This window comes from Scylla paramamosain, chromosome 14 (assembly GCF_035594125.1).
Source record: "Scylla paramamosain isolate STU-SP2022 chromosome 14, ASM3559412v1, whole genome shotgun sequence".
NCBI classification, from domain to species: Eukaryota; Metazoa; Arthropoda; class Malacostraca; order Decapoda; family Portunidae; genus Scylla; species Scylla paramamosain.
Genome location: NC_087164.1, coordinates 5021956 through 5048846, shown reverse-complemented (window position 1 = coordinate 5048846; position 26891 = coordinate 5021956). Strand labels below are relative to the sequence as shown.

The 26891-nt window shown below is 36.6% G+C and overlaps 3 protein-coding genes across 10 annotated transcripts in view; 1 reads left to right on the top strand and 2 right to left on the bottom strand.

Annotated features, from left to right (window-relative positions):
• The window catches only part of LOC135106782 (MARVEL domain-containing protein 1-like), a 46629-nt gene extending 34076 nt beyond the window's left edge, over positions 1-12553 (top strand). The window contains exons 3-5 of one of the 3 annotated variants that reach the window (XM_064016086.1): positions 7555-7677; positions 7968-8069; positions 9769-12553. In XM_064016086.1, the coding sequence (XP_063872156.1) occupies positions 7555-7677; positions 7968-8069; positions 9769-9888 (345 nt within the window). In that variant the 3' untranslated portion in view covers positions 9889-12553. The remainder of the gene's footprint in view (positions 1-7554; positions 7678-7967; positions 8070-9768) is intronic. The other 2 variants (XM_064016088.1, XM_064016087.1) reach the window with 2 other exon arrangements.
• Positions 12554-18861: 6308 nt separating this feature from the next.
• Positions 18862-19236, bottom strand: LOC135107111 (uncharacterized). Its single transcript, XM_064016821.1, has one exon. The coding sequence runs from the start codon at positions 19234-19236 to the stop codon at positions 18862-18864; it is 375 nt and encodes a 124-aa protein (XP_063872891.1).
• Positions 19237-22445: 3209 nt separating this feature from the next.
• Positions 22446-26891, bottom strand: part of LOC135106779 (lysocardiolipin acyltransferase 1-like) — a 40630-nt gene continuing 36184 nt past the window's right edge. For all 6 annotated transcript variants that reach the window (XM_064016082.1, XM_064016079.1, XM_064016078.1 and 3 more), the window contains 3 exons: positions 26350-26467; positions 23226-23419; positions 22446-22892 (listed from right to left, as the gene is read on the bottom strand). In XM_064016082.1, coding sequence (XP_063872152.1) covers positions 22738-22892; positions 23226-23419; positions 26350-26467 — 467 coding nt within the window. In that variant the 3' untranslated portion in view covers positions 22446-22737. The remainder of the gene's footprint in view (positions 22893-23225; positions 23420-26349; positions 26468-26891) is intronic.

The window sequence follows — 26891 nt, the reverse complement described above, 5'->3', positions numbered from 1 at the left end:
TATATAGCATATATCTAGACAGACTTATGAATGTGTGCTATGTGTAACATGCTTTTTCCTTGAAGGGCTTCAGCAGCTTGGTATTGCACCTTGTACATAATGATGCAGTGAAGCATGCTTCTCATCAGTGTTACTAATCTGTTGTATGTACTCACTGTAAATACCAAAGTTTTCTGCTTGTGTCAGTGAAGTGTGATGATTTGAATAGCTTTATAATAAATAGTCAACATTCTTAAATGTTAAGGTATTGCTCTATGGGGTTAAACCATGAGGGAGGGGCTGAAACCAAATCCTTGACAAGAAACTCAAGGTATATATCTTATCATTTAAGACAATAGTAATCACCACAGTCTGTGAGGAGTTCAACTGACACTGCTGTCCCACCACCATAAAGGTTTCCTCCTCAATTTCAGATCAATTTCTGGTGTTTCACACACAACATACATCACCTTAAATCGCACCCTTCTTGGTAGCTTTCTTTTAGACATGAGTGAATTCTATACTGGATCTGCATGTGTATCTTTCTTCCCAAATTTCATATTCTACACTGGGATCTTCACAGCTGCTGACCAGTGTAATGATGAGCATCCAGAAATCTAAGCCATTGATCTTCAATATAAAGCCATGAGAGGGAAAGACTGACAGAACATTCAATGTACACTGCATCCTACCAGTCAGACTTTAATGATCACTGCAGTCCAAGTGGAGTTCAGCTGAACTTAAATGTCCTGCCACTACAAATCTTACCAGTATCTTGCTACATGTCATTCATATAAACTATTATTTTATCAACTGCCATTGTTTATTGGTAGAACATATTCTGACATCGTGATATTTAGATCAGTTCATATCTTTTACTATACCACATGTACTCCATTTCTCTATTGTAATTCCAATCTCACAAACTCTTATGTTTCTTTCAAACTTTCTCTCTCACAATCAGACATTTTTCTATATTCTATTCATCATCCTATCCTTGTTATCACTCCACATAACACCAGAATCACATCCTACATAATTAGTACATACATGTCAGAGCCACTTCAGCTTCAATGTATGTTGTTTCACACTTTCTACTACTTTCTTAGCTACCTTACTTTTACTCCTATACATATACAATATAAGACTCCTTCACTTATGAACATTATGAAAGCATATTACTGAACCTCGGTAACTCTTATTCTCTCTCCCTCTACCATTTACTATACATTCTCAGTTAATGGATCGACTTCTATTGGTGATTTTTTCTGAAAAAAAAAAAAATGTTGCACCTCTACTTTCACAATTTCACATAAATTTTCATTTTCACTCCATTTAAATGTTATATGCATCATCACCATCCGTCATCAGTATGAAGAAGCAAATTTTATTTTTAAATGGATCAACTTTTGTTACTTAATGGTAACTTGCCAAACTGCATTGTTTGCAGTTTGTATGTAATCATTGTAGTTTTCAACCTCTTCTTGAGAATCTCATTCCATGGCTTCTTTAGTCAATATCCAGCATTGTATCTCCAATCTCTAAATATTCAAGACATTTTGCCCAGTCATTCTCATTCATTCTCTTCATTTTGCAAAACAAGTGTGTACACCTACCTGTCTTGAACACCTGTTTCAGTCTTTCTCAACCCCACACTGTCATGAAAGTGGTGTACATTCAACTCACTGTTATCTTTGGCAGTCCAAGACTCATAGACTCAATCATTACATTTGTCACACCAGAAGTATAACCTAAGTTTAAGCAGATAAGCCTGTGTTTAGAGTAGTTAGTATCAGTGATTTTCATTTACTGACTTACTTCACTTCCTGCTGCACACACTACAGTTACATTATTCAGATTACCTATCACACCAATGGTAATCACAATAATGTACCTTTTAACACAGGCCACGCTTTTGCACACAGCAAACCTACAGGTGTGAATTCCCACCTGTAGGTATGCACATTACACAAGGCCAAATATTACACCTCTACACCACAGCACAATGCTTACTGTATACCATTCCCTTGGTCTTCCCTAAATTAACTCACTATCACCTGGATTTGAGACCTTCTGTTCACGTCTCAAGCTTTTCCTTTACTTTTCATGTTTTATAAAAAGAATGACAATAGTAAGCCCCAGTTCATGCAAATGCAAAGGCTGCCACTTTTTTCCCACTCTAACAGCTTTTGGTTTCTTTCTTCTAGGCCTAACCAAAATTATTAGAGATCATAGAAAGAATAGTCTCAAAGTGAGAAATCATACTATAAGGAGGAGACTATTGGGCCTGATATTTGTGATAGTTGCTAGTTAAATGGGTTTGTAATCAGTGGATTCAGATGGGAGTTGGAGGGGAATTGGGGAAGCAAGGGTGTGCAAGGTGACATCCAATGTCTGACGTCCCAGTACCAACACTGGGAAGGCAGAGAGCAGCTGACTGCCTGACTTCCCACTCCTGCTGCCTGCCTGTCTGCTTTACTCCACACTCACCTGTCTGCCTGTTCACCTGTACTTACTCTATGTACTGGTGTTTGCTCATAAGTGTAAATATAGCCATCAAACCTGTCAATGCACATATACACATGCATTGGTTCTGGGTCTTCCTGCCACTCCATGATCTCACTCCTGACACCAAATTGTTACATCAGAGGTAGGTGGCGGGAAGAAAAGTCACATATTTACACTTTCTGGCTGCATTTTCACTTAGACAAGCAAGCACCAGTACATAGAGTAAGTACAGATGAACAGACATACAGGTGAGTGTGGAGTAAAGCAGGCGGGTAGGTAGGAGCAACGGGAGGTCTGGTGGTCAGCTGCTCTCTGCCTTTCTGATGTTGGCAGGCCTTGCACACCCTCATTTTCCCACTTCTCTCTCATATGAATCCACTGAATTTTATGCAGTTACCTTCATATATCAAGACCAAAGACATCTCCAGCACATAACTAACTGTTAATTACTTAATTTTATAATGCATATTAAACAATAACGTTTATATCAGCATACAATGTCTGCTTTATTCATAGTAAAAGTCTTACTGTTTACTAAAGACATTGATCCACTGGTGACAATTTTCTGTGTAAACCTTACAAGGCACTGCAAGGCATTCAAGCAAACCATTGCATACTTTCTCAAACCTATAAATATAGTATAAACAACAGCCTCTGCAAAAAACTTTTGCTGAACACAATACAGGGTGTTCCAAAAGTATATATCACATTACAACACTCTATATCTTAATAACTATAGAGGACATCAAAACACAATTTATATTCCCTAATAATATTTTCAAGTTTCTATACTAAAAAACTGAGCTCAAAAAATTAAAAAAATTATTTTTTCATTAAACTTTTTCTTCACAGATGTTCAGTGTGCATGGTGCAGGTTACATGACACATTCAGACAATAGTCCATTTCTTGCCAAATGCGACCTAGCATAGAGTTGTCAATGGTTGCCAAAATTAACAGAAAAAAAAAAATATTGACAATTTTATCTTTTAAATGATACCAGTTTCATCTTGCTTCCATTTGTAGTTCTTGATATGTGAGTTCTTAGAAAGGTAGTTCTTGATATAAGAGTTTTTAGAAAGTGTCACCTTCTAAGAACTCATATACCCAGAACCACAAGTGGAAGCAAGATGAAACTTATACCATTTAAAAGGTATAATCATCAAGTTTTCATCAGTTAATTTTGGCAACCATTGACAGCACTATGCTAAGTCACGTTTTGGCAAGAAATTAACTATTGTCTGGATGTGTCGTGCAACCCACACCACACACGTTGAACATCTGTAAAAAAAAATTTAATAAAAACATAATTTCTTGCACTTTTAAGCTGTTTTTTAGTATAGAAACTTGAAAATATTAGCTTTCATGGAATATAAATTGTGTTCTGATATCCTCCAGTTATTAAAATATAAAGTGTTGTAATGTGACATATGCTTTTGGAACTCCCTGTATAATAAAGATTAGTTTATGCACACTGCCTTTACTTCCTACAGCATCCACATCCCAAACTTCATTTTAAAGTCTCCTTCAGTGCACACTGCTGAAATGAAGAATGTAGAGATAACATATGGCATCATAATCAAAATACATTCTATATTTGCTAATGGAAAGCAAATGGACGTCAACCATCTATGCACATATGCTTGTGCCTCCTTGTACAAACAAAATCTTTGGTGCATGTCACTAATAGTCATGCAGTACATAAATATTACTGGATTAAGCTTATTAGTTCATTACAGCATAATGAGTGTGCTGGGTTATATTACCTGCGCTTCAAGGTGTGAAATATAATTATGTGACAGCTTCAAGACATTACAGATGTGCTTCTGCTGCTTTAGGGTCAGCCTGGTCAATTTCATGCATATCACAAAGCAGTTCAACTTTTCATATATCACTTCAGAAAAGCTTTCTTTCAGTAAAACTTGATTATATATTCCAAGAAATAAAGTAAGAAGTTCACTTTAAACCATATGATCATTTAGTAATACTCTTCAGCCACAATAACATTTTTTTAATGAAAAATTACAGATAGAATAAGGACTTATTTAATAAAGTTTTCAGTATTAAAACAGCTTCAGCTCATACATTACAAAAATGCTCTTCTGCAGAATCATTCCAATAAAAGGGTAGTCTGGAGTATACAGGAGCATAATGTACATAATAACTACAGTGTAAATTGCAATGGAGGGAACAGGAGAAGCAAAGTATTGTGGGTGAAGCACCATACACAGTACTGCAACTTGGTTCCTTTTGGTGTTAAACACTGGTGCTTAATTTTTAAGATTATTTAATAAACTATGTAACAATAAAAATTCTGTCAATTAATATGCTTTTAAATTATATACAGTAATTGTATATCACCATAGATGATAAAACTATGGTTAAATATGTAAACATATTTAAATTTATTTCAAAGTATAATTATATTTAAGGACCTGATTTGTGAAATATCATACTACAGTATTTAGTTTAGTAAAACAAAGTTATATATATTTCTTATTGTTACACTTTTTAGGTATTCATTAAGTTATCAAGCTGTTCACAAAAACATATATACTGCATTTCTTAATAAGTAAAACATTGTTCATAAGAAAGAAATAGCAGTTAAATACTCCAGTCATGATCTTACTTTCCTCCTATGAAATACCTCTCTCTCTCTCTCTCTCTCTCTCTCTCTCTCTCTCTCTCTCTCTCTCTCTCTCTCTCTCTCTCTCTCTCTCTCTCTCTCTCTCAAAAACTTTGACACTCTAGCCTTCAAAATTCACACAGTTGTTCTTTATTATCACAGCATTTATTGTACACTTACTTGTCCCTGTCTTCTCTTTCTCACCTGATTTATCTCCAGAATGCCAAACAATTTTGAAAGACTTCATTTAACCATCTCCAAAACTCAGCAACTCATTCCCCCTCCCTTAGAATTTACACCAAGTGTCATAAAACTCAGTGATTTTCACAATATACATGATTAGATCCTAGGCCACTAACTCATTTTTTATCCAGATCTTAACTACATATATATTTCCCTTATTGTTATATGACCTGTGGGATATGTGAGGCACTCATGACAGTTAGATGAGGTTCAAGGTATTCTTGAGATAGACAGGGGAGGATGGAGTACTGTATCATATAACAGCAAATACAATTGAAATGGCTGCCACCAGTTTCTTATGTGCATGCCATCTCCTTATCACCTTCTCTTAGGAGCACCAGAACTCATTTTACCCTTCTGAATAGAATTACTGAAATATCTGGAGACTGCTGAGATCCCTACCTTGTATTTGCCTACCTTGTATTTAACACACAATTCCTACAAGTATGTGAATCAATTACTTACAAGCTTTATGTTCTTCCTGAGTATAATTAAATGCCCAGTGATTTCACCTTCCTTCAATGCAATACCTCTCATGTCTCATTTTCTTTGCATCCTTCTATATTTGAGTATAATGGAATCAAGATATTTCAAAGCATTTATATTTTCCATTAACTGTTGATTAACACTTATCATAAACCTCATTTGGTCCTCAGCTCTATACAAATCACTAGAATTAATTGCTTCCATCTTTTCTTCAAAACTGCAATATTCTATTTTGTTCACATTAATTCCGGCTGTCTTCACTCAAAAACAGCACTGAATTGATACACTCATTCCTACAAATATTTTTAACCTTTTGATAGCATAAAAAATAATTGGGAAAAAAAGCTTGGTGGTCATATTCATATGAATGGAAGACAGAATGGCAAACCAGTTATGAAAATCATACAGTGGAAACACCAGATCATAAAATTCAATAAAGAACAGATGAATTAATCAAGCAAGCTGTTGGTTTCCTGTCCAGCAACAGGCTGCCAATGAAGGTGACAATGATGGTTGTGATGATAGCAACAATGATAATTAGTTGTAGAGTACAATGGGCAGATCACGTAGTAACTACAGCAGTAGGTGATGCATGATAAAGAAAAATTGTAACCCCACATTATCCTACCCTTTCTTTTTATCTACCAAGCTTCCTCACCTCCTAATTTCAAAACAATTTAATTAGTACTGAAATATTAATCACATTGGTAGCAATGCTGTTTTGATCTAACACAGTTTTACCAACTGTACGACTATGTACTCTAATTCTATTCATAAAGTAATGGATAATACACTGGTGGGGGAATATATATATATATATATATATATATATATATATATATATATATATATATATATATATATATATATATATATATATATATATATATATATATATAGTGGTAAAGATGCATAGAAATCAATTCATCAACTGATGATTTCAAAGCAAGCTGTGACTGCTCTCACCTCTAAACAAAAATTACACCATAAACATTTAGAACCTACTAATTTGGAGGGAAATAGTAATGTGTTTCAATGAGCTATTCATGTTGCCACCTTATAATCCTAGCCAAGCAAGCCTAAAAGTGTGCTCTGACCACACATTATATTAAATTTCATTATAACTGTTCTTATTAGAATATTACCATATTTACTTAACAAATATTTGCCATATGAAACATAGATTTTGAGTGATCCATTACTCATATAAAGAGGTAGAATCAGCCTTTTTTGCAGCCTTGCATGATGCAGCTTGAAATTAAAACATCTGATGATGGTATTAGCCAAACAAGGAGAGAGACCCTTATACTATTAAATGCAATAGTCTAATACCGGGCCACTTAAACTAGTAGCAGACAACAGTTAATTAGATAAGGATGAGGATTTTTATGTGATTCATTGTTGGTCAGTTATCCTTACCAATTTACTTCATCATTTTCAGTGTTATAAAAGAAAAAGTTTAGTATTTAACTTATGCATTAGCATTGTGTGGCATCCTGTAGTGTTGCTATAACATTGTTTGCATGCATGTACATAAATACCAGCCTTTGATTACATGCTTCTTTCTGGACACCACAGAATTACAAGTTCAAATGTCAGTTATGCTTTGTACTGAATGTTGACAAAAATCCTCATCCCTACTTGTAAGCAAGTGCTTGACGTTAATTCCTGATTGCAATTTGTGTGCTAATTGTTCCTTCCCTCTTGCTTGCAGGAGTTCATTCTAACAGCTACCTTTGCCGTGCTTTACATAATAGCTAGCATTGTCCAGTTAATCAGCACTGTTACAAAACCCCGACCACCAAGACGGCTAAAACCCTTCTACCTGATGTCAGGGGTGAGTACAGGCGGTTGATCATGTCTCCTCTTTCACAAAGACCTGATCTTCCAGCAGCAGTGGACTCAACCAACCCGCCTCGCTACTGACTGACTGACCTTGTGCCTAGGCTTTCATGCATCCAGAATGGGATGTTTTTTCCTTCTCTCCTTCCACATGTGAATGGAGATGCTTCAAAATTTCAAACCATGGTACGAGGGCCAAACCTCCCAGATTGACTGACCCCCCCACCCATTCCCCTTGGACCCACACACCCTGTTGCCGCTACGAAGGACGCATTTCTCTTTCAGGAGCTGCTCAATACCGCCATTACCACTCTGCTCTATCTCATTGCCGTCATTGTGCAGTTCTGCAGTATCGAGCTAGCTGCAGACAGAAACATCACAGCAGGGGTAAGCCAGCCACCCTCCCCTCGACCCTTCCACCCTTTTCATTTCACCCTACTGACCAAAATTGGAATCCTGCCCTCAGTTAAATAACATAGATTAACATCATTGTATATCATCAATAATTAACTTGAATTTGCTCATTAGTGTGGTTAGCCAGAGCACATTAATGCAACTGACTGACTACAAATGTAGTCTACACAAAGTGCCTCTAGCCCTTATAACCCAGGACGCCTCAATGACTTAACGCTAGACAAACATATTCACTATGTACACCAGACCATCAGGGCATTTCTTTAGACTTACTCTAAAGAAACTAATCCAGAAAAGAAGTGAATAAAAAGGGTACCTGAAGGTAAGTACAATTATGTACATAAAATGCTTAAAATCAATTCAGAAGAATTTGAATGATGACCTTATTACTTATTACTCCTACTACCAATGTCAGAACATTTGAGATTATTCTTATAACTTTTTTACTTATGAGATTATTTTGATTATCTCATCAAACCAAATACACATCTTTGCCAATGTAAATTTTACTTCTTACTGGGAAAAGCTTAAGAAACTACAGTTATGTATCACATCAAAGTACTTATCAATATTTTTTCTAAGCTGGCAGCAGCAAACAAACCTCTATTTACTATGCATCATTACTCAGTTCAATTTCCCACAAACATTAAGATATTTACTTCATCTCTCTCTTCAAATTCATCTCATATTGAGCAAAACAGATAAAATAACTGAATAATGAAAAAAGAATTTACCCAAGGAGAGAGATACTTCTAATTGGCTTAAAATTAGGTAGAATACCCATCAAAATCAAGTTGTGGTACTTACTACCTTACAAATCTAGGCTGATATTTTATTTGGAAATGTATGCAGTGTAATCATAAATACAGGTTTGTCTCTTACAAAGCAGATTACGTAATATGAAAACATTCCACCCATGAACAACCAAATTGATTTTGTTATAGCTCCCATATAATACATTTTAAATTTTCTGTAATGTCATGAACTAAAGTTTTTAAAATAATTTTACCTTACAACAAAACTCACTAGTATAGTATAACTCACTAATAAGCATTATACTCTGAAAACAGTGATATCCATATAAAAATAAAACAGTTTGACATACTGTAGTAGATCAAAATATCTGAGTATGATTTTGGACAAATCATTTTCTATTTTGAAAGATTTCTTTACATTTGAACCATGTCTTAACAAACTTGCCTCATAAGATGCTATAAATAATATACCTTAAAGTTTTTAATGTATATATTCTTCAGGGAAATTTTTTTTTTTTCTGCCAGATTAATTGCAAGATGTAAGATTACATTGGGACCTATGTGCATCAGGCCAAGCACTCAGTGGTATCCTTACAACAAACTATCTTGCTGTGGTTATTAATGTTGCAGTCATTCATGCAGCAAGTGGTAATAACCTACAGGATTGACATCAAAGAAACAGATTCCTATCAGAATACTACAGAGTAGATATCAGTTACATATCATATATAGGTATCAGGTTATATTGTATGTTTATGCCACAAAAGCCAGCAAATCTTTTACAACAATTATGGTATATCTTCAGAATCTACCATTCAGGGCACAGGAAAAGCTTAGATCTTATGAGGCACTTAAAAACAGCATTTAAGGTTCATTATGTACTACTTTATTTTCACTTACAAGAAAACTTTCTGCAGGTCTTTGGTGTGTTCAATATGCTGACCTATGCAGTTGGATCCTTCTACCTGTACCGTGACTGGAAGGACTCGCATCCCCACACAGCCTTCACTGGTTCCGTCCTCAAACGCAACCCATAGGTTTCTTGTGAGGTCTTTCCCCAACCCCCCACAATGTTCGCTCTCAGCCGGGAGCTGCCAGGAACCTGCCGGCCCAGTCCCCAGCCCTCTCCTGCTTCTGAGTTTGAGAAGAGTAGAAGGACTGCCAAGAATAAAATTTATTATTTTATCACTGAGAAATTAGGTTTACTGTACATCTCAATATGAAGATCTCTTGATGTTTACTATGTTACAGATTTGTAAAACCTATAATTCAAATGCACACAATTGAAGTATAGCTATTGACTTATAAATGATTAATGATTTTCATATAAATAATGTTAAATTATGACTGATCCTGGACAACTGAATCCAACTCCACACACACAGTACAAGGCACAGAGGGAAACATTCTTCCATTTTGTGTGTATTGTCAGAAAGGCTTTCCTTTATATATCATGCTTCACTTAACCATACTGAAGACTAACAACCCCTAGTCGTTGTAAAAGATGTTCAAATTAATTATTTACATTATAAAAGTTAGAATTAAAACATAGATTTTCTGAAAACTTATATATATATTGGATAATGAAAGAATCAACCCTCATAAGTACCTATACATACAGGTTCTTGGGGGCTCAATTATAGTAATCAGATAACTGTAGTTAGCTGTCAAGTTGTCGTGACTACATATAGGCTTTAATGTATACTTAGAAAGACAAATAATTATAACTTACAAGTAAGGTAAGGTAATTATTTTCTCCTGAGACCAATCATCAGGCATGACTTTCAAAGTCATCTCTGTGCACACCATGTAGAGCAAAGATAAGTGCCTTTCAGATTGAAGGGTAAACGTTTATATTTCAGTTATGAGATTGACCCATACAGCAAAGCACAATATTGTTAATCACAATAAATGTGTAGCACATTTAATTTTTATATTTCATTTACAGTCTGTATGGATGATGTTTGTCATGTGTGCTAGAGAACATGCTTCAGCATGACTATAACTTCAGGACCAGAAAAAAAACCCACTGCCAATATTTTTTTGCAGTCCCTCCCTTACCTTTGTGGTAGCAGTGCCAAGGAAATGTGACACCTCATTTATGAATGAGTATCAAGCAGCCTACAAGTGTTTTGAGTGGTAGGGGACAATCATGGTTTTGCATTTATGGATATGCTGATTAATGAACAATGTAAATGATTACTGATTCACCAGTGGCCATTAACTGAGAATAATAGCAGCTGTCATAGTGATAAGATGATTAGCTTTGCTGAATGTGGTTCTGTTGACATAACAAACCTGGCATCAAAATCTTGATGAGGATAATGAACATACTGCCAAGTCATCTTGTTACATACCCATAGAGGTTAGATGGTTAGCATGTACTTTATCTTGGGTAACAGCTGAAAATTGCACCTATCATAGTAATTTGGGGAACTTCATATCTCATGTCCAAGTTACTTTTCCAAAGACTCAGATTACAAATAAGAACCAACAATACATTCAACACAGTGCATGACCTGAGCATTTACCTTTTCTAGCTTACTGGTCTTCTTGGAAAAGATTGAGAAAATTCAATATACTAGTATGAAGGCTGGATACACTGTGCAGATTGTATAACATAACACTACTTTATGATAACAATCTCAGATTGTGAATATCATACTTTAATACAGCCTATACACTGATTAACCAGTCACCCACATAATTCATCTCTCTCTCTCTCTCTCTCTCTCTCTCTCTCTCTCTCTCTCTCTCTCTCTCTCTCTCTCTCTCTCTCTCTCTCTCTCTCTCTCTCTCAGCATTGGTGTAAAGCCCTCCTTTGTGATTAGTTGCCTGGTTATAATCCCAGTTAGTTCAGTGACAATATATGCAAGAGCATCATGCACAAACATTACCAACAAACCCCCTTAATGGACCATTCAGAAGCAAAAAATCATATCACACAGCAAAAATACAACTCCATGTTCTACCTAACATGGCCACAATATACTAATGCAACTACAGCACCAAGATAATGCTAAGATGCAACACAAAATTAATGTCCACCACTTGTGAACAGTGTTCTGGAAAAAAATAAAAAATCATTTTCCCCTTAACCAGATTGCTAAGTGCAACACAACAATAATCTGAACATGATGAATACAAGGCATAATACACAATATCACTATGGCATATATTATAATCTACACACAAACAAAAACATAATTTTTAGTACCCGGCATGGCTGCTGGCCAACTTCTCAGTGCTGTTTAACAGGTCTCGTTACTAGTTGACACAATAATTTTTTTTTGTGATTTAAATGTGATCAACAGTTTTGTAAATAACTTATTGTATAGAATATGGATTATACATGGACCTTCTGCATTTCTCTTGCCATGCACAATGAATATAAATGTTGCATTATTTTGGCTATGAATTCTACATGATATTCATTGTGTACAGCCATTTACACACAGTGTATAAATATTATTGTGCAGGATGAAAACCTCCTGTAATAGGCATGATATGAAGTTGTGCTGTTAGTCTTGTCTTGAAGTGGACTGTACTTGTTTGAGGAGAGTCCCAATACAATATGTCACAGTATGTTAGCAAGAAACTTGCAAGGCATGGAAAGTTTGTAAGTTGTGTTTCAAAAGTAATTAAATATTAATTACCTGTGTTCATTGCTTGAATATGTTAAATAAAGGATTTTGTAACAAAGTGTTTCTTCAATAACTTTTCAAAACAGACTGCATTTTGTTAAGTTTCCTCCCTATAAATGTATCTACAGTAAAATTTTAATACCAGACTAATCGGGGACTAATTGGTGGACAATATTCACTATTCAGAACAATATGATTAATGAATAATTATAAGATTACTCATGCTTCTTCCACTGATTCATTCAAATTCCTGCCTCTTCTTATTTCAAATTCTTAAAGGCTCCCAATAATGTCAAAGTGAACATTCATGAACATATATATATTATGTCTGACCACTCTTTTATTGACAGGTTTTTGCTGACCATATATAGCTTTTACCAGTAGTACTTTCTTCATAAATGTTTTTCAGGACCTTCATATATTTCATCTTTTCTGTGTTTCCTGCATCTTTTCCCAACTCCTGGGATCTCTAGTAAGTGAAAGGCTTTTTCATCATAGTCTATAAAAGACATGTCACCATGGTTGTTTAACTTGTATATGGATGGTATAGTAAAGGAAGTGAATAGGAGGGTTTTAGGCCTGAATTTGATCAGTGGGGTGAAAGGGTATGGGATCTAAGTCAGATACTATTTCCTGATGACTCAGAGAGGAAGTTAAAAAGAATAGAGGAGGAGTTTGCAAAATGAAGAAGCTGAAAGTGAACAGTTGTAAAAATAAAGTAATTAAATGCGTGAGAGATAGATGATGAAAGGGTGAACATGAGAGTGGAGAACACCTGGAAAAGGTGGATTGTTTCAAGTATTTGGGATCAACATTTACAGTGGAAAGAAGAGACAGAGAAAGTTCAGGGTGAAGGAAGCAGCAAAAGTACTTGGCGGACTGAAAAAAGGTCTTTGAACATAGGACACTGCATATAAGTGTAAAAAGAAGACTATATGAAGGAATAGTGGTGTCTACTATGTTGTATGGTGCTGAAACATGGAACATTGAAGTAGTGGAGACAAAACTATTACATTTAGTGGAAATTAAATGTCTGAATATGAGTGGAGTAACTAACATGAGGGACCCAGTAAGATACGTGAAGATAAAAACAAAAAATTTTGCAGAGTCAAAGGATGCAAAGATATCTCAGGTAGGTATTGAGATTTAAGTTTACCAAGTGTGCCTAGGCAGGCATATGAAAGATTCATTTCAAGTTACTGGGGTATAAAATATGAATATTAGGTGAGAAGGAAGAGATCAGAAATCACAGGCAGTAACAAAATGTAAAGATGTAAAACAAACGTGATTATGTAGAGCAGTAACCGATAGTGACTCCTGTTTGCCTACAATACTGCTCTCTAAATAGTATATGAACTCAACAAAAGAAATGAATGAGTTGCAATTTCAAGGGAAGTAAGTTCATTGGTAGGGCAAGTGATAAGTCTGCAGAAGAGTAAAGGCAGGAGTTCTAATCATGTTAACTCCTCCTGAGTGGTAATGATAAATTAAACAAGGCATGTCTTAGTCACACAAAGATGATATTGAGGAAGTCCAAGAAACTGGCAATAATTTTGTGAGTGTATAATATATGTAATAACCCACATTCTTAATGCTGAGAAACTTAGCTGAAGGGTTAAAGCATGGGAGAGAAATGGCCTTGGGTTCATCTCCTAACAGAACACTCAATATATAAAATACCTTACCTGTCAAGTTACAGAAGGTGACAGTAGTCCAAATGGAGTTTATAGCTGACCTTGATTGTCTCATCATTATATGAAAATTTTTGATTAAAAAGAACAGCAGGTTAAAGTCACATTGCAAAGTCAAAAGGAAAGAATTCTGAGAGATGGGATTGCAAGTACGTTCATGCATAAACAAAGACTTACAGAGACAAAGTTAAAGTATAATGATACCAGCCTTCACAAATAGGTTCATGAGATGAGGAACAAGAAAAGTTGATGCTGCTGAAAATGAATAACATATTGATGAAGAGTAGGTACTATGCAGCTACTTGCACAGGTCAACTACAACTACTTGCACAGGTCACAAGTGGTGATTCATCAGTTGCTAATGATTACTTTCCATTGACACTGCAAAATCTTTCTTACACTATCACTAGAATCAAACAAACATCCTTGAAAATCCTGATAACATCCACTACAGCTTGCCAAAAATAATAAAACAACAGCAGAACCAGAAGGAGAGACACCTAGGATAATAAGAAGTCCAGGTTCTACAGTATTTTGATGTAACAGTTGAGAAAACTTGAAAAGTACTTAAAAATATAAAGCAAAATAAGTCTCCAGGGCCAGATGAGTTACATCCAAGGATTCTTTTAAGGAGGTCAAAGATGAAATGGTTGAACCTTTCAAGATTATTTTTAAGAGATCACTTGATACTGAAAAGTTGCCTCCTGATTGGAAGACTGCAAATATTACTGCTGATTACAAGAAAGGCAAAAGAAATTAACCAGTAAACTATTAACCAGTCTAATGTCAGTGGCCTGTAAGTTGATGGAAACTTTGGTATGGGAAGGAATCACAAGACACATGAAAGAAAACAACATCTTCAGCAATAAATAATATGAATTCATCACAGAAAGATTCACTGTTCTGCAACTTACTTCTGTGTTAGATAAATGGACCAAAACAGTAGATGAACGAAAGGCTATGAATGTTGTATATTGTAACTTTCAAAAAGCCTTTGATGGTGTACCTTACAAGAGGCTAATGGAAAAGTTTCAGTGCTGTGACATACAAGGCAATTATTGGAAATGGATTTGTATCTATCTGATGCAAAGGAGACAGAGTGGCAGCAAATGGTAAAGAATCATCTTAGACTGAAGTGACAAGCACTGACCACAAGAGGGACTGCTGTGATGGCATTTTCAAGATGAGAGATGACAGTGGTATGAGGGGCCACTCAAGAAAAATCTATAAGCCAAGGTCAAGACTGAATCTGAGGAAGTACTCTTTCCTGTGGAGAGTGGTGGACAACTGGAATCACCTCCTGGATTATGTCATCAGCTCAAAAAATATCAACATATTTGAGAGAAAACTGAATGAATTTTGGAAAGAACAAGACCTAAAATTTAACTATAAGGAAAAATTGTCCATCAACACAGTAAACCCGGAGCCACAGGCTTTCTAAGCCTCTTCCAGTTCAACATATGTGAGTCTGTGAGTCTGTGAGCACTGTGAGAACTATTTGGGGTTTCACTCACCCATTTGCCTCCCAGCTGACACATAATCACAAAAAACATCACTAAATATAATTCTAAATAAATGATAACTTAGCTGGGGATCACATGGCTGGGAGTTATGGCGGCGGCTAGTAGTGAGGGGTGGTCACTGGTAGTTCAAGCTACCTGGCTGCCATGCATTCATAGGTAAGACAGGAGCTCCCTTGCAATACCCAATTGTTCTATCTTCTAAGTTCTTGCCAACTTAGCAAATTTAAATAAGGAAAACTGGTAGAGTGGCAAGAATGTGTCTTAATAGGACTGCAGTGCTGGTGGCAGCTGTGGACAGGCAAAAGAGCCAAGCAACAAGCCTCGGAACTTGCTCGCCACATCAAACAAAAGAAATATGACTTTACAATTTATATACAAGTCACAACACAAACCAATAACACATTGATATTGTGTGTGATACTTCGGAAATTTCCACATCCTGGGGCCGGGCATTAGCTGAATCTATATTCAGGTAATATGACCACCTGAGATTAAATTCCTCCACCTCTCTTGTGATCTTTGAGATGATATTCGGGGCGGCTTGGTCTGGTCTCAGTATCTGTTCTCTCCCGAACCTGGGGCAACCCTCCATTTCTATGGACCTCAACGGGGTTGACTGGGGTAGGCTCTGGAGAGCACTCTGGGGGAAACGAAATTTTTTTTTGTAGTTCTTTGTCCCTTTATCATGATTTTGGCCATTCTAATGATACCATTCTCATCAGGATACAATTCTAATATCCTAGCTAAAGGCCAAGTGGAATGATTCTGCTCCATCTTTAATAAGACAATGTCATCTTCCATAGGGAAAACCATATTCTCAGCTGGCTGAGCACCATAAAATTTCTCACAAAGGCTGACAAGATATTCTTCAGACCAGTATTTCTCCCACCTCTGTAACAATATGTTTTGTTGGTGATAACTTTCTTTCAAACACTGGGACCTATCATCCATGATGGGGTCTAGGAAATAATCCTCCACCTCGATGGATGGGAATGGTTTTATGTGTCTCCCATATCAGAGCTGAGATGGAATTATCACCTCCAAATGTACGGAGGTATCACCTAAGTAAGTTAGAGGTTGGTTGTTGACTCTGGTCTCAATTTTCACTACTACTGTTAATAATTCTTTGAGATTTAATTTGGATTGATATAGCATTTTCTTTAGGCAGTTTTTGACTAACCCTATCATTCTTTCTGTGAAACCATTTGTCAGGGTGCCCTTGGAGTGATGAATTTCCAACAACATAGCCTATTTGTTAATGCTTGTTGGATCTATGGATCATTCATAATATCTTCAATAACGGGAGCCATTCCTAAAAAGTTAGTGGCATTATCACTTATGATGATATGGAGACAGGAACGCCTTGCTGCAAAGATTCTAAACAATTGCAGGAAGGTCTCTGAACTAAGGTCTTCAGCCACTTCAAGGTGGATCATTCTTGTTCTGGCACAGGTGAACAAACATATGTATACCCTCTTTTGGATGTCACCCTCACCTGTTATTATCAGACTGTTTGTGTAATCTACACTCATCACTTACTTTTCTAGTGGTAGATACGTTAAGGGTTTTGCCTCATAACGTCAGCATTTATTACACTCCTTCAGGGAAGTTTTCACTACTTGATGCCCTTTTGGTGTTCAGTAAGTTTTCCTAATTTGAGCTAGAATGTCCCACATTCCTCCAAGTAAAGTTATTCTGTGGGCTTTCATTATTATTAATTTGGTGAGGTGACTCCCCTTTGGTAGCAAGATAGGATGCTTCATTTCATATGATAGCTCAGCATATTTTATTCTATCCCAGCACCTTATGATTTGTTTGTCATCTAAGTAGAGCCCATTATTAGTTTAATCTTATTTTTGGATCTCACCTAGTACCTTATGGATGTCTACAAGGAATTCGTGTTGTTGTTTGATCCAAAATTTTTAAGTGTCTGGCATGGCTTTACCTAATTTCTGAGTAATGAAGTGGAATACTCTTTTGGTTACATGAATTTATTTATTGAAAGATGAGTATTTCTTTATATCAGTTGCCTGAGGTTGAGCTTCTACTAAGTTGAATGCCACCTCTTTATATGATTTCTGGATGGGCCAATCCTATTTCTGATCAACCAGTTTGGCAAATGTCGGTCCATTTGGACTTCTTTAATAGTTTGTGGAATGTTATACCCCTTGTCAAGAGATCTGCTAGGTTTTCTTTGGTAGGAATATGGAGGTACTTGAAGTCCCTTTGTGTCAACAGTATTTTTCTACTCTATTTTTCAAATATGAATTCTTATTTTTCATTTTTACTTATCCAATGTAAGTAGATTTCACTGTCGGTCCATATTACTACTTGTTTAAAGAGAGTTTATCCCTTTACTTCCAGGCAAATCTTTCATGATTATTTGTACTAAATACTTAGCTGAGTACCCATTTCTATTGCCATTAATTCTAATTGAGGAAAGATTCAGATTTTTATCAGTGTTACTTGTAATTACATTATCAGCTCACTATAATTATCTGTGACTGAGTAGGCTGCTACACCATATGCCTTTAAGGACACGCCAAAGGTATGAAGTTATACTTTGTCATTTTGATTTGAATTGACTTATCTGTCGATGGAGAACTCATTTCCTACAATAAAATCCTCCTTTACTTTTTTCCCGTTCAGATGAATAATATTCTGGAAGGATGGTATCCCAACTAATTTTCTCTTTCCAAGCTTCTTGTATTGTTATACAGCTTTATTATACCCAAGGGATCAAAGAAGAGAGAAATTTGGCTTAGTAAGGGTCTTTTAGTCAGTTTTTGTTCAGGATATTGAGGCTGGTATAGACTTATTCTGTCAACATTCACATCACACACCATACCCAGTAAGTTTTGTCTCATGGGTAACTCTAATTCAAGCCATTCCTTTAAAAGATTTTGTAGAATTTTTGAACTGCTATTCCAACTATGCAGAGGCATGTTAGCAGGTAAACACGCCTTTCTTGCCTCTTCGTATAGAATTACTGCTTCTTCCTCTGTGTCTACTGTTATTTGTAAATTGTCCATGTAAAATGCACGACCTATGTCAGGGCAACCAGCTTTGTCAAAATGATGATGTAATGTTGGGCATAACATAAATGGACTTGAACATGAGCCAAAGAGGACGTATTTAAACCAGTACACATCCTAAGGACTATTCTCTTCACTCGGATCTCTCAGCCATAAGAACTTCATGAAGTCTCTGTTTTCTTCCTTTAAAACTATTCTTAAGAATGCTTTAGATATGTCGGCTACCAAGGCATATGGTTTCAGACGAAATTTCACCAATACATCAAGCAAATTCTCACTTAAGTTGGGTTTCGTATACAAACAGTCATTTAGACTGCTTGCTTCCTTGACTGCCCATGAACTGCAACTGAAGATCACCCTTATTGGTGTGGTGACAGAGTCTTTCTTTACTGCATGATGGGAGGTAATGGGGAGATTTACTGGTTCCTCTACTCTCTCTATTGAATTACTTGTAGTTTGATTTTTTATGATATCATCATATTGTTCTACCATGGGTTTATTTTTTCTTAATTTAGTCCACAAGTTGATTAGTTGACCCTTGGCACTGATATAATTGGCTGGTACAGATGGTGAATTTATTTTCTAAAGTAATCTTACTTAATATTGGTTGTCTTCATATTCTACTGTTTTGTTGAAGTAATCTTGGTTCATTTGCTCTTTGACAGTTGGAGCCTTAGGATGTATTCCTATAGTATCTAAATCCAATAACTTATGTATAGGTTCGTTTCTTTCCTCTATGATGTCGGGTAGTTCACTAAGGATAATTTGAGCTCCAATACGGGCCACTAGAAAGAACTGGATTGGTGTCACAAAGGCAGAATCTCCTCTGTGAATTGGTAGTATACCCTTAGCAGGTAACAGTGGTCCTACCATGAGATTCCCACCAACTGTTGTCAGCATTTGAATACCGTATTTTCTTAAGGTTTTCCCTACAAACTTCCCATAATAGTCTGAACCTATTATTATAAGAATTAAACCCACCTCACCTGATGTTATGTTTTGGTCTACTAATTTTATAGCCTTTGTTCTTAGGAAGTCAGCGATTTCCTTATAACCTTTGATGGCTAGATTGGTTTTCATGTCTGGAATCACCACTGCTGTTATTTATGTTTTAAATTTACCTAATTGTATGAAGAGTCTTACTATGTCATAAGTTTGTGTATTATTATTAGTTAAGAAAACCAAGCTTGTCCTGTTATCAGAAGATAACAGAAGCTGCTATGGTTTCCACACTTATGAAACTTTTCTGTGCTCCTGTGTCGAACAGCACCTTGGCCTTCACCAGTCATCTTTGACTACTAATTTCTACTTCTACTATAGGAACTGCTGCAGGAGAGATAGGATAGTTATTATTGGTTTTATTACGTGAGGGGATTAGTTTAGTATCATCTCACATAGAGCTACAAGATGTAATCTTCTCTTACATATAGGGCATAATTATGTAGTTTAGTTTTACGGTGTTTCAATTAATGTGACCCACTTAGGCATAGTGTGCATCTTCCTAACTCCACTAGTCTATTTACCCTCCTCTCTAATCCTTGGTAATTGCAACAGTGCACTGGGTTATGTGGTTCAAAGAAAAACGCACATCTCTTAATTGTTGAAGTTTTGGATCTTGCTCCTGCCCTGTTATTATAGTTAGAACGGGGTGGTACCTCTGGCCTCTTACTCAGTGCTAGAAAAGGTGCCTATTGTTTCAGTGGCCCCATAACTTGGCTTTATTGACAGGGCAGTAGTTAGTTCTGGATTCACCTCCTTTCATTTTGTAGGGTGAGGTCTTATTCATCCGTTCAGGCTAAGAATTGCTACTAGAATCTGGTTTACTTGGTTTAGATATTTCACCATTGCTGTTGTTTTTGTAAATTTCCAGCACTGACTCATCAATTTCCTTAAAGATGTTGGTTCTTTCAGCATTTTAAGTACAGCATTTCTAGTGTTTTCTTATTCATGTTTTCTTATTTAATTTCCTTTGCATAATGATTTTTATGTGCCAGGCTGCTTCTTCAATGTCATAATTTGATTTTAAGGATTCTAATATGCTACTGACACATCTTGAAAAGTTGTAAATCGTTGCAATAATGATTCGGGGAGATTAAATACAAGAGTTTATAAACCAGTTTGGTGGTTATTTGCTTATCATCATAATTCTTTTTGGGCAGCTTGATAGCAATGTCATAATTCAGAAATGATTAAGTAGGCAGTATCATTTAGTTGATCTAACATGTAGGAGAATTTATCTTTGCAATGTCAAGGGTTGTTCTGACATGATTTTTAAGATGGAAAAAATAACTACATACATACATAAATCACTTTATCACAACATATATAAATAAATACATTAGTTACGGTAAAAGAAGGTAGCAAGAGCGGTATCACCAAGGATTTAGCTTCCATGGGTATCACGGACCCATTAATTAATTCATATATATTTATACATATACCTAGAAGCCCTTGTACTGTCTGGAGCAAAGTGATCCATATCTCTCAAATCTTCCCCACGCGTGTTACTCCCATCGGTCCAACACAAGATGGTGTAGCCTTTGCAACCTGTACTGTGGCAGAGAGAGAGAGAGAGAGAGAGAGAGAGAGAGAGAGAGAGAGAGAGAGAGGAACGATAAAGCAAGTTTTCTTACCTTTTGAAATCATTTCTTCCTTCAGTGTAATGTGATTCACTCCAGCAGCACGTGACCCACACACGTGACATTCCCGATTGTCACGTGTGAATAGTCACGCATAACGTTCAGTCTTCTCTCCTTACACACACACACACACAGTCCAGTCCACTATGAAATATCACGAAGTAACCACTCTGACATATTCTGTGACTACTTACACTTGGTTACGTTCATATTCAGCAAAACAAGTGGATCCGTCGTACGTTATCAGCTGATCGGTTGACCAGTCAGCGGCAGTACAATAATCCCGCCGTTTCACGATGTGCATACGTACGTTATTGTACATTTTTTACACATTCTCCGACTTCTGTAATGCTACAGAACCGCCAAGCTGCATATTCCTCTTAATACTACATTGACTGAAGGGAGGGAAATCTAGTGGCTTCCATATTTCCTGGAGACAAGTATTTTGTTCACATTGACGAAGGCCGTAATGTTGACTGCGTTATTCGTTCCTTCACCTGCGTAACTGGTAATGTCTCTGGCTGTAAACGAAAGCGTCGATAACCATTACGTAAAGAACGTTAAGAGCAACAAAAAGAAAGAAAAAGGCCCACTGAGGTGCCATTCCTTAAAGAACCAAATGGATTATCTAAAATTGGAGGATAATTGTCTTGAAGCCCCCCTCTTGAAAGAATTCAAGTCATAGGAAGGGAGAAATACAGAAATAGGCAAGGAGTTCCAGAGTTTACCAGAAAAAAGGGATGAAGGATTGAGAATACTGACTAAATCTTGCATGAGAGAGGTGGACAGGAGGGAAGGCAAACAGTTAGCAAGATCAGAAGGGCAGTTAACATGAAAATAGCGATATAAGGTGGAAAGAGATGTAACACTGCGGCGAAGAGAGAGAGACTCAAGACAGTCAGTTAGAGGGGGGTTGTTAATAAGAAATGCTTATTATTATCATTGTAGTACTTTCACAGTCAGCAAAGCTGGATAATTCTGATATAATTTGTATTAACATTTCAGTACAATTGAACTATTTAATCTTAAAACTTTAAATGAAAGACGAAGTAAAAGACATAATAAAATCTTAAAGTTTATTTACGTAAATATCATATCAACAACTACTCGTACATTTATAATATTTGGCAAGACGAGTTCATAATGTATCACTGCATGTAGTTCATACCTAAAAGTTACTGTACAGTTAATTGCCCTTCGTTTTTTTTTTTTTTTTTCCAGGAAAGACTTACTTTATTACTGCGTTCCGGTACTACCGTGTTTCCATTATTTTTTTTTTTATAAAAAGAGTAATAATGTTCCCTCTCAGTAAAAATATGATAGAACAATATGGATAAAATCTGCTCATTAATCATCATTCTCTTTTCGACCGCGACCCCTCTCGACGGTAGAGCCAAACCTCCAGGTGTTGCAGCCCATCCGTGGCGAAGGAAACAACGGTGAAGATGATGGTGTGGGCCAGGCACCACCACTGTACCGGCCACCATGTGCACAGTAAGTAGAACACACCTGGAGACACGAATGTACAATTGGGATAAAGTGAAATGTAACAAATTTGTGATTTTGAGAAAAGAGAGAAAAAAAAAAAAAAGATGTTAGCTTATGGAACAACGATTAAATTCTCAATCTAGACTCATGCTCAAGTAAGACATGTTATGCTTGTATGCGAATTTTACCGTCACTAGTTATAGAATGGCACTGGTTCTCTTTAATTCTTGAAAGCTGCGTTGTGTAAGTGTATGGATAACATTGCATAAATACATACGTTATCCACAATATGGTCACATGTTCATTACGTCACCTCTTTAGCATCCCACAAAAGTTAGCAGATCGCTAAATTACCTAGAGTGAGTGGCGTCCAGAAGAATATAGCTATGTAAGAAGCATTGACGGGCAGGTCAGGGAAGGATGCTGCGGGGCCCGGGAAGTGACCTTGCTGGAAGGTGGTCTTCAACAGCTGATCCTTCTCTACCCACACGTCGTGAAGCCACTCCTTTAAACCCTCGTTTGTGGCTGGCAGACTGCTGGCGGGATGTCTGTTGGGAGCAAGGGAGCACGTAAGTTCGCGAGGCCTTTATCCGATATGGGAGATGATGAGCCAGAGTTCTCCTTCCCTTGCCTGTCTCCGACCATAAAAATAAATGAATACATAAGTAAATAAAATAAGATAAAATAAAGTGAGCAAAAAAGAACAAAAAAAAAAAAGCTTGGCACAAAACACACACACACAAACACACACACACACACAAACACACACACACACACACACACACACACACAGAAAGAGAGAGAGAGAGAGAGAGAGAGAGAGAGAGAGAGAGAGAGAGAGAGAGAGAGAGAGAGAGAGAGAGAGAGAGAGAGAGAGAGAGAGAGAGAGAGAGAGAGAGAGAGAGAGAGAGAGAGAGAGAGAACAGCATAAATTAAAACTGAAGACATCTTGACTACATTTCAAACAAAAAAAAAATACGGGCACGTGTACGACACATTATGTGAAAGGTAATAGATATACAATAACAGTAACGGAATGGCAACCTAGAAATTGTAAGAGAAGGCAAGGCAAATGGGAAACTATTACATGGTAACATGAAAGAAATTTTACTGGGGTAGCTTGGAATAGACAGGTAATGGACAGAGAGAAGTTTAGAGGAGACATTTTGTACTACGTTAGAATAGTAACTGATGATGATGATGATGATGATGATGATGATGAGGTTGATGACGACAACGACGACGACGATGATGATCCAACTATATACATTCACCCAGAAGGCGACGGCAACAGCCACATTATCATCAAGCTCAATGAAATCAGATTTGAAAAGGAGATAGGAAGAAATTGGTTCTCAGATAGGGTGATAGTGATAGATGATTGGAACAGACTAAACAATCTGCTGACACAGTCACTTGATTTCTTGAATCACCTGTTAACGTTCACAATATTGTAAACAAGATAAAAAAATGTTTGCATGGACAAAAAACAAAGAGAACAGGTTAATTCTGCCCTGTTTAGTCTATATGGCCATGTAAGGCACTATACCACAAAAATAAGTGTCTGAAAGGCTATAGATAAACAAAGAACAAAAATTATAGTGAAAAGATTACGCAAATTTGTGGATGGGTGATATTTTACCGAAGTGCTTGTCATGTGACGTCAGCGATCATGGAGCGCCAATCCTCCCTTCTTTCCGCCATCCTAACCAGATCCTCGATGCTCCATCCCATGTTAATACTTTCCAGCATGGTCTCCATATATTTCTTTCTTTGCCTTCCTCTTGCTCTTCTCCCATCAATCTTCCCCAGCAAACAATCTCTTTCCAATCCTCCAGCTCTCAGGACGTGTCCCAAAAACTGCAATTGCCTCCTGATACTTCTTATCAAGCCTCTCTCCACTCCTGCACGTCTTAGCACTTCCTCATTTGACACTCTTACTGTCCATGGAATCCTTTGCAATCTTCTCAGGAACCACATCTCAGCAGCCTCCAACTTCTTTTCTGTTTTCTTTTTAATAGTCCATGTTTCACAACCATATAATAAAACTGACCACACGTAGCATTTCAATAGTCTGATTTTCAATTTCATATTCATACTCAAATTTGTTATCAAAGTTCTTATATTCATAAAAGCAGATTTTGCCAACCCGATTCTCTTCTTTATTTCCTTTTCACAATCTGCCTCCTCTGACACAATACTCCCCAGATATTTAAATTCTCGAACCTGTTTAATCTGCCTTCCACCAATATATACCCTTACTCTGAGCCTTTGTCCTCTCTTTGTTATTCCCAAGACTTCCGTCTTCTTTGTGTTTATCTTCAGACCTCTCTCCTCACTTGCTTCTTGTACTTCATCCACAAGCCTTTGCAGCTTTTCCTCCGAGTCCGCCAGAAGAAATGTATCATCAGCATGCCGTATATTTGTTACGTTTCTTCCTTCAATTCTCACTCCCTCCAACTCTATTAAATTTTCCATGCATTTCTGTCCGTACAGGGAGAAGAGGTCTGGGGAAAGTACACACCCCTGCCTCACTCCTCTCCTTATATTTACCCATTCTGACTTCATTTCTCCCACTTTCACAGCTACTTTTTCATTCCAGTACAAATTTTCTATCAACCTTATGTCCTTACCATCCACATCTGTTTCCTTAAGTATTCTCACAAGTTCTTCATGCATTACTGTATCAAATGCTTTTTCATAATCGACAAAGCACATGTATAGATCCCTCTGCATCTCCACTGCCCGCTCAGTAATATTTCTTGAACAGAAAATGGCATTGCTGGTACCCATCCCTTTCCTAAAACCAAACTGTTCTTTTGCTACATTTTCCTCAAGCTTTCTCTTTAATCTATTTCTCAATACTCCAAGAATTATCTTTCCCGTCTGACTTATAATACTAATTGTTCTATGTTTATCACATTCAGTAGTTCCCATCTTCTTGGGGTTGTTTATGAATATTGCCTCTTGTATGGCTTTTGGCACATTTTTGGGTGAACAAAAGCAGGCCTGTTTTGTACAGAACCTTTTGCAACTCGTCTTATCTTCTTAATTTCATTCTCACGTTAAACATGGTTGACTATGGAGTACATATGTTTGTATATACGAAAATATTTATCAGTAAGGAAAGTGTCACCCAATGAAAACAAGTCCATAGCAAAAAAGAAAAATACCTGATCCCTTTACAGGAATCAAAATAAAAAAAAAATAAAAAAAAAGACATGCAAGCAAGCAGAGGAGACACACATAGAAAGCAGCCGAGTATAGCTTTCTTTGCTCGCCGTATAGCATTTCTCAAAATAAAGCTGTAAATTCAATTTAAGCAGAGTGCATTTATTTTTTTTTTTTATTTTCTTCGTAATATGACTGAAAAAAAAACCCTGAAATAATAGAAAAATATAGAAAAAAAAAAGTATCCTATTATTGCGTCTTACTCGCTTTGGAATCTCGAGACCAGCCCAGTCACTGCAATGCTCACCGCTTGATGTGGAAGTGCACTTCTTCAGGCATGCGTCCCTTGATCAGGTCCAGCTCGGTGAGGGGCAGCGTCTTCGGGTACGCCACCGTCACGTCATACACGGCGTCCAGCAACTGACCTGGGAACACACACACACACACACACACATTAAGAAGTACAATAGATGTTTTAATTATTATTATTATTATTATTATTATTATTATTATTATTATTATTATTATTGTTATTATTTTTATTTTTATTATTATTATTATGATCATCAGCATCATCATCATCATCATCATCATCATCATCATCATCATCAGCAGCAGCAGCAGCAGCAGCAGCAGCAGCAGCAGCAGCAGCAGTAGTAGTAGTAGTAGTAGTAGTAGTAGTAGTAGTAGTAGTAGTGTAGTAGGTAGTGATAGAAGCAGTAGTTTGTTGTTAATATTGTTGTTGTTGTTGTTGTTGTTGATATTGTTGTTGTTTCGAAACAATTAAGAAATGTGGCAATTTTTTCAAGTACTCGCCGATATATTACAGACGGCCTAACCCCGCCCTCC

What these genes read in the sequence shown, in the direction of transcription:
- LOC135107111 (XM_064016821.1), bottom strand. Translation starts at nt 19,236, where the DNA reads ATGGTAGAACAATATGATGATATCATAAAAAATCAAACTACAAGTAAT.